General features: G+C 49.3%; 1 protein-coding gene across 1 annotated transcript in view; it reads left to right on the forward strand.

Moving 5' to 3' along the window:
* The window catches only part of LOC144143247 (juvenile hormone acid O-methyltransferase-like), a 35,841-nt gene extending 27,717 nt beyond the window's left edge, over positions 1-8,124 (forward strand). Inside the window, exon 4 of the mRNA XM_077675029.1 lies at positions 7,849-8,124. Coding sequence (XP_077531155.1) covers positions 7,849-8,124 — 276 coding nt within the window. The remainder of the gene's footprint in view (positions 1-7,848) is intronic.
* Positions 8,125-8,784: the final 660 nt, after the last annotated feature.

Consider the following 8,784-nt stretch of genomic DNA (forward strand, 5'->3'; position numbering starts at 1 on the left):
TGTTTCTTCTAGTATATATGTTGTCTAAGACAAACACTCGGGATTTTTATTTCTTATAACATTTTTTTCTTGTCACTGAGCCAATACTTCATAACTGTTGTGGGCTTTACTTAAATAAAGGAGTGGTTTGGGCACTTTGCATTTATGTTTCTTGCTTGTATGCAGGGCTTACCTTATAGGGTCATAGTAGTATACGTATTGTATATTTTATCGTTTCGACTCTGAAGATATTCTCTTTGCTGGAGTCGCAAAATAGTCGACTGGACTTTTTCTTTCCAGATTTTGAGTCTCGGTCACTGTGCAGCGGAGTCCTGCATGCTCTATCTCAGGGGTCACGCGACTCCCTTTCAGAAAGTGACGGTGACTGTTGACTGGGATCATATAGTATTCAAAGCAGCCAGGCGGACTCTCTTTGTTCGCAGATTCGGAGTCAATATGACTACAATATACAGATTCCTGCATACCCTTTTTCGACTGTTAACTAAGTGAGTCAGGAGCAGGAGGCACGTTAAAAAAAAGTCGTTGTGACTACTTTTGCTATTCGCGAAGAAGTCATTAGGACTCTTTTTGTTTGAAAATTAGCAGTCATGGTGACTACGTCTTACGGAGTCCTGCATACTCCTTTTTGACTCTTGATATAACACGGCCACAATACTCCTTTCCAAAAAGAGTTAGGACGACTCTTATTACTGGGGTCATAACGCAGTCAAGCCGAGTGTTTTTGTTTACTATTTTGGAGTGACCTTCACTACTTCTTCAGGAGTCCTGCATACTCACTTTTGACTATTCGTCACGACTCCCTCCCTAAGAGTCCCAGGACTCTGTTTGAAATTGAGTCTGGTGACCCTCTCCATAACAGTCCAAGGGTAGTCAATTCTGTTTCGAGTCAATGTGTCTAAATGGAATCCCTGTGGACTCCCTTTTTTCTCAGAGTGAGCCGCCTAGTCAAAAATACCCCCAGCCAACACCTCCTTCATCAGCTACAGCTCAATGCACTTATCATTACTGATCCCCAAACTTTCCATACATATTGACATTCCACACCCGCCTCAAAGGGCGTCTCCTACCCCAGAATATGTGCCTTCAAATTCACCAGGGCCCCAGAGAGCAACGTGCCGAAGCCCAAGCAGAATCTTACCCAAATATCCAGCCACGGTACATGCAGGTGCTAGCGTGCACCATCGCAAAAACTCTCTCTCAATGGAGATTATTATTTCGCCCAACACACCTTAATCAACACACCCACGATCCGTACCTTGGAATTTGCAACGGCGGAACAAGCGGCAATCACGCTATCCCGGTGGCACCGGCCGTCCCGTGAATTCATGTTATCTCATTCGAAACGGGCAACTAGAAATTTTACTGCGGGCACCATACCACTTCAGCGCCGCAAACGTCTTATGCAAAAAATACCACCACCCTAAAAGGACTGACCTTGATTCGTGCCCAGACAGTGCTTGAGGCCAATCAGGCGGCTCGTGCAAAAGCCCGAGCACTCACCTCGCGCGCTAACCCCAACCCCATTGCTTCCCCTGCAGCCGGGTCAGATATCTACAGCCTCTTGGGCTGTTAGGATATCACCACGTATTAGGCGTGTCTCGCTTCCGATACCCCCCCCCCCAACCCTGCCCCCAGCTAGATGGAAGAACGGCTTTAGAGCCTCCTCCAGACATAGTATTTACCTAACAGAGCCTCCCTTCACCGTATTCACCCCTCTTTATTCTCCTCTTCCATTTGCACACCATGCGGTACGATGGCTACCGTACAGCACCACATGTGAGCTTGCCCTCTGACGACCCCTTACCCCAATCGCCCCCCCCCCCGGAGAAATGGGAGGCGGCGCTGATAGCTGATCTCGCCTGACGACGCCACAAGCCCTGACAGACAAAGAGCCAATGTCGCTGAGCAGCTGGGACTGCTGGCCACCCGCCCGCCTATCAGGGCCCCATATGAATAAAGTGTTTCTCTCTCTCTCTTTGTTTCTCTCTCCATCGTCAGGACTCAAGGATCATTTTCTTTGGAATGATCGCCATCATAGTATCAGAAAAAAAATTGGCCGAGAGAGAGAGAGAGGATAAACATCTTTAATTTGGAGCTTAATGGTGCATGATGGTGAGAGCATCACCGGTGGGGGGCGTCCGCTAGTCCGGGCTGCCCTGATCCTTGCTGGCTGCTCGTGCCCTCTCTATCAGCATGCGCTGGGTCGAGAGGTCCGAGCTGGACAGCCGGTCCACCCACTGCTCGTACGTGGGACGGGGATTGGGTGTGAGGGATGGGGATTGTTGGCACTCCCAGACCAGATGGTACAGGGTGCCTGGTTGGGGGCAAAATTTCCAGGTACTATAATACTGGGGGGGGGTAGATATGGTGAAGGAGGGTACAGTGCGGGTAGGAGTTGGTCTGTAGCCGGTGTAGTGTGGTCGCTTCGGCTCTGGAAAGGTGGGAGTTGGGTGGAGAGAACTGCTGGCGCTCGTGTCTGAAGTGAGCGAGAATGTCCGCGTAGCCATTCAGTGTGTGGGGGGCCTTCTCCGTGTCTTGGCTCTCTTCGGAAATGGCGCGGTGGGTGCGTACGCGGGCAGCGGCGTGTGCCGCCTCATTTTCGTCCAGAGACTCGTGTCCAGGGGCCCAAACGATATGAATGTCGGGTAGCTGCGGGATGGCATTCAGGATCTTGAGGGCGAAGGCTGATATGCGGTTGAGCTGGTAGTTGCGGCATGCTACTTGCGAGTCCGTAATGACTGTAACGTATTCGCTATGTGTTGTGGCTGCTAGGGCGATGGCGATTTCCTCAGCGGCGTTTGCAGAGGTGGTAGATATTGTGGCGGCTGTGACCTCGGTTCCCTGGTGGTCTATAACCGTGACTGCGTAAGCGGGTTTGCGGGTGTAGCGTGCAGCGTCCGTGTAGCGTGTAGTAGGGTTCCCGGCGTGCTTCTTCGTAACTGCATCGACCCGTGCTTTGCGGCGTGCTTTGTTGTAAAGGGGGTGCATATTTCGCGGCAAGGGAGCTACACGAATGTGTTGACGGATGTGGAGGGGGACACGTTGGGGCTGGTCTTCTTTGGGCGGTACCGTGTATCCAAGGCGTGTAAGGGTGTCTCTTCCGGTAGGTGTCAGCTTGAGACGGGTTATTTGGGAACAGCGATAAGCCTCGTGCAATTCTTCCAAAGTGTTGTGTACCCCTAGTTGGAGCAAGTTGCGCGTGCATGTTGAGGGGGGTAGGCCAAGGGCGACTTTGTAGGCTTGGCGGATAAAAGTGTTGAGTTTTTCTTTTTCGACGGATTTGAGAGCTAGGTGTGTTGTGCCGTAATTCAGACGACTGATCAATATTGCTTGAGTTATTCTCAGAGTGTCCTTCTCCTGAAGGCCGTAGCGGCGGTGGGCGATGCGTCGTAGAAGGTGCGTTAGTTGTGTGAGGGTGCGTTTTAATGCAGGTAAGGTTTGAGAGCCGCTTCCATTTTTCGGTATGTTGAGACCGACTATGCGAAGGTGGGGAACTGTAGGTACTGCGAGGTTGTTGATCGTTAATTCCGGATCGGGGATTGGGTCCGTTTGTTTTTTGTAAGTGCGGGCACAGAGCGTGAGGAGGGCGGACTTCTCTGGGGCGCATTCCAGTCCACGAGCTCGGAGGTATGTTTGAGTGACGTGTATTGCTTCCTGAAGTGCGTCTTGTTGGGCGCCGGTGCAGCCGGTGGGAACCCACAAGGTGAGATCGTCAGCGTAAATTGGGGATTGCTGCGAGGAGCGGCGGCAAATCTTTCATAGCTAAGTTGAATCGCAATGGTGAAACGACGGATCCTTGTGGGGTTCCCTTGGGCGCCATTGCAAATGGGTCGGAACGGAGATGCCCAATGCTTATCGTTGCCGTGCGGTTGGTCAGAAAGCAAGCGATGTAGGAAAATGTACGTTCGCCGCAGTTGGTAGAGGCAAGACCTTGCAAGATAGCATGATGCGTTGCGTTATCAAATGCCCCTTTGATATCTAGGGCTAGGATGGATTTTTTGCTCTGTTTGTTCAGGGTGTCTAGAACGTCGTCTTTAATTTGAAGTAGGATGTCCTGGGCCGATAAGTGGGGGCGGAAGCCGTACATTGTATGTGGGAAGTACCCGTTCTCTTCGATGTGGGGTGATAGTCTGTTGTGCACCATGTGCTCAAACAGTTTTCCGACACATGACGTGAGAGAGATGGGACGGAGGTTCTTTGTAATGAGTTGTTTGTTGGGCTTGGGTATGAGGGTGATTTCGGCGTGCTTCCACTGTGGGGGGAGGGTTCCAGCCTGCCAATGGGAGTTGATAAAGTCGAAAAGCTTTTCAAGGGCAATGTAATCAAGGTTGCGGATGAGCTTGCTAGGAATCCGGTCTTTTCCTGGGGCTGTGTTGCGGGTTAGATGGTGAACGGCTGCTTCGATTTCCGCCATAGTAAAAGGTGCGTCCATATCTGGATTGGGTTTTCCCGTGTATGACGGAAGTGTCAGAGTAGTAGCGGTAATGGATGCTTGAAGCGGTTGCTGAAGCGTTCGCAATGTATCTGCTCGTTCTGTTGCAAGTGCCGACAAAAGACTACAGTATTTGCCGACATTTGCCAAGTAAATGCCTCCCTTCGCTTTCCCGTACACCTCTAATGCTGTTCCCCTTCCGGGAGCGCTCGGCTCAAGGTAAACTCGCTAGAGTGTTGCTGAAGTCGATTTAAATTTACTGCGTTCCAGTCCTCCAGGCAGGGTACCTCAAGCCAACACGGAGGCCAACATGAAATACGACGGAGGCGCGCGTGAATTGATGCGCCCTACTTCAATGCAGATAGTGCCGCGTTTCCCTAGTCCACGTGCGTTGCAAGCAGAACGTGGAGACTATCAGGTGGAACATTTTGTAACTTTCGCCGCTTGATGTTTTCAAATGCCGCCAGAAGCTATATTGGCGCACGCGAGAGCAGGAGACGGTAGAGTGAATTTTTTTTCTGCAGTAGATGTAGTATTTTATTGCGCAAAAATCAAGCATCTGTGATTTTTTTATAAAGGAACACTGCAAATATAACTTGTGCATCATTTGGTGTCTTATGTTTGCGTTCTTGTTCAACAATGTTGACAAGTATGATCAGTACACCGGACTTAGACGGGCAGATTTAGCTATGAATATATAAGACTATTGCAGGCCTTTTTTCTACTTTGGCCGGGTGGCTGAATCGAGTCACAGACAGACAGACAGACAAACAGTCATACAGACAGACAGACCAAAATTTCTTGGTTTAAGTAGCACAAGAAAGATTATCGTCTTTAATAAAATGCGGTCATGGCTTTCACCTCCACTCGGCGTCACACCCCATGCTGGCTCAGTGGCTATGGCGTTTCGCTGCTTAGCCAAGATACGCTGGTTCGACCCCAGCGGCAGTGGCTGCTTTCAGATGCAGGCTTAAACTTAAAACGTCCTTGGGTCGAGGTGTCAACAAAATATCGAAAAGCAGACAAAAGGCATCGACGTGCGGACAAATATCCGGAGCCGTCAACTACGGCGTGCCCCTTACCGCAGGTGTTGCTTCGGTGGGCTAAATTCAACAGTTTTATACAAGTTATTCTGCGTAGCCTCTATGCCTTCTGCTCGAAACCTCGTTGGTGATCTACTTTCAGGGAATGGAATGGATAATGGTTCTGCTTGAGCGGTTTTGTGCAGTCTAAAACAGCAACGTTAGTGTCGCCTCACTCAGTGTAAAGAAGGCGGCACATGACTATTTGTAAACTCTGTGCAAACAACTATAAGTGCTGAACACGTATATAAGGACTGTCAGGCAACTCACCTGCTTTGGAACCTGTCATGCGGATAAATATATTTTAGTGACAATATAATTATGTGCAAAAAAGTTAAAGGTGTTGTTTACAGATTTACTGTAGAAGAACGTTGAACAAGCAAGAGCGTTGAACACTCAAATGTACTTGAAATGACAGCACTGCGGGCTGTGTTGCTTATCAGTGGAGTGGCAGGGTCGCATAGGATGCGCCTAAAACCGATAATTTTAAAAGACCTCGTGCAATCAGGATTCAATGAATTGATAGGGCATATTGGAATTATTTGCGAGAGGGATGAAAGCAGATAAATAAGGCAAAGCCAAGACATAATTCTATCACTTCCCGTTCTTACAAAACGTTTTAAAAGTACTGCCGCCGAACAATCTCGGAATAAATGTCGAAAATGAAATCTCAAAATAATATGCGTGCAGAATTGTCGAAACAACTAGCCTTGGTGAAGGTGTCTCTATAGTTAAAAGGCATGTAGCAACCAGAAAACATTTCGTTCTTTTTCTTTCTTTCTTTCTTTCTTTCTTTCTTTCTTTCTTTCTTACGTTCAGTCTTTCTTTCGTTGTGTCTTTGTTTGTTTCTCCCGTATTTGTTTCTTCACCTGGGGCTAACTGAAGCTAAACATCAATAGATAGACCTTAATAGTAATGTTCTTTCATTTCAAATAAAATGCATATCAGTTATAAGCACAATTAGGTCCCTTGCAGAGAAGGTTTGTAGCCCACGACAGAGAGGTGATGCCACAGTTACGCCAAACGTAAGAGCAAATTTTGTTTTTATTTATTTTTGACGCGGTCGTTCGTAAGGAAATGATTTTCACTCATACACAATATACACGTGTAGGCGCAGCCATACAAGTCTCCTTGTTGAACGCGGCTGCTCTAAGTACGTCGGGCAAACGCTCGCTTGCACGACGCGAGGGCGCGCAGTGAACACGTACACATCTGCACGGCATGACAAAACACAGGCTTTTGCTTTGGGCCGCCGCAGCGCTAAGACAAACCCGCAGTTAAATTTGATGCGACTAGCGCCTTTTTGTGTTCGTTTCTTACGGCATGATGGTTACTCTGAGCCATCGGTGGAGCCTGCTGTTTGGTCGGGGGTAGAATCTTGATCGGTGGCAATTCAGTCAGCGCTGCAGGATCGTAGAGGAATTTGTTGACTTTGCTGGGATTGAATTGAAGTAGGACACTACCAGATGTTCTCTGGATATGTACCAGGAGCAATGGACCTAAAAGTAAAATTGCTGTATGAAAAGGAGAAAATTTCTGGAACAAAGGCGAACTAAATGCGCTAAACACAAAAAGAGCTGTCGCGGTCCGTAGGAAGGAGCAGTGCTGCAGACTAGGCTTACTCGACTCCCCCGCAAGAAATGCTCGACCGCTCCACAAGGCGCTGCACAGCTGAATGAGCAGTTAAGGGTTCCCACAACACGGATCTGACGTATAAGAATTTACAGCTCAAAAGCTGCAGCAGTGATAACATTAGGGAGCACATTGCATGGTTCCCGCTCCTTGTATTCATGCTCAATGCGACCCAAGTTTAGTGCGAAGCTTGTTTGGCTTCTCAAGCCTGCCTATCCGGCCATATGGTATCAGGCCATAAATGCGGCGAATACGTCATACCCACTTCTAGTAAACTAAAAAACACCACTGGTGTCCGCTGTGATGGTGAATGGACGTTCGTCACGATTTCGTGTGCTGTCGGACGAGAAAGCAGGCGACAGAGACGTAGTGAAGAGAGAAAATTAAAACCAGATGTTTATCTCTTCCACAAGTCCTGAGTTACGGGAGCCGGAAAACAAAGTACATCGTCATTTCGCGTCAGTATCACTTGACAAGTGACGCCAAAATACAGTTCGGCAATTCTCGAGCTATTATCTGTTCTGTCCCACACCAACGTCCCTCGCGAGTAGGGTTCGGGATAATTAAAGGCGTCGTTTCACAGACAGGTCCCGACGCCTTCTCGTAGTCAGTTGATGTGGCCGTCGAAGCGAGCGAGGGCAGGGGTGGCACGACTGCTGCGGCTGGATCGTCGCCGGCACAAGGTGGCTCTACCATGTGCAGCGCTTGCCACGGGACAGCGCGCCGATGTCTGATCCCAGCTCAGCTCGCGATGACCACTTCCCGCGAAAGATCCCGGAGATGAGCACTCCGGTAGCGTCGGCCAAGGCCCGCACTCAGCAACTGCACCCTGGCAGGAGCCGCTCGACGGGCCGCTCCTTGGTCCTGGAACAAGCCACCAGGACCGAAAGAGGTAGGCACGCCCTAAGTGAAGGCCCGCAGCAGGAACGATGGCAGGAGCTCTTCCTCTGGAACGTCGCCCAGCCCGTGGTTCCGTAGAACAAGCCTCTTCGCACGTCCCACTCGTAGCCCTTCTGGCTTCTTTCTCCTCTTCCCTCAATTTTTGCCCAGCTGCCGTGCCACCTGCCCACCGCCCGTCGTCTTCTCTTCCGGTTTGCACTTCTAGCTAGAGTCCACTCACGGCCCATGTCACAGTGTATTAATTTAAAAGAAAAACACAACACACAGGGAAAAGCAAACGAAACTTGGGTCTTTTCCTCACAATATCCCCCTGCTCAAGAAAGTTGTTTGGAAAAAACAACTTGTCCACAAGCGCACGGAGTACGAATGCACACACACATTCCGAAGTAGATAAAAAAATTGGTCACAGAAGTCCGTTCAGTACAGGACAAATGTGACCCATCCAGGAAACCAAAATTGTGCACACCAGTTCGTTTTGAAACGGTGGTATGAGGCGATGAAAGGGTAGGTGGAAGACAAATGCGGCTGAGGTAGTCGGCCCCTATGTTGTCGGATCCCTGAATGTATTCCACCACGAAGTCATACTCAGTGAGTAACAGATTCCAGCGGAGACCCAGCTATTTGTTTGTTTCGGAGAGTTTGTGGAAGCGAGAGGCTGATGGTCAGTTCGCGGCAGGAATCTCTTTCCAAACAGATAAACATGAAACTTTGAATGGCCCACACAAGTGCCAGTGCTTC

Source organism: Haemaphysalis longicornis, unplaced genomic scaffold (assembly GCF_048455015.1).
Source record: "Haemaphysalis longicornis isolate Haplotype H1 unplaced genomic scaffold, Haemaphysalis longicornis Haplotype H1 scaffold_6, whole genome shotgun sequence".
Classification (NCBI taxonomy): domain Eukaryota; kingdom Metazoa; phylum Arthropoda; class Arachnida; order Ixodida; family Ixodidae; genus Haemaphysalis; species Haemaphysalis longicornis.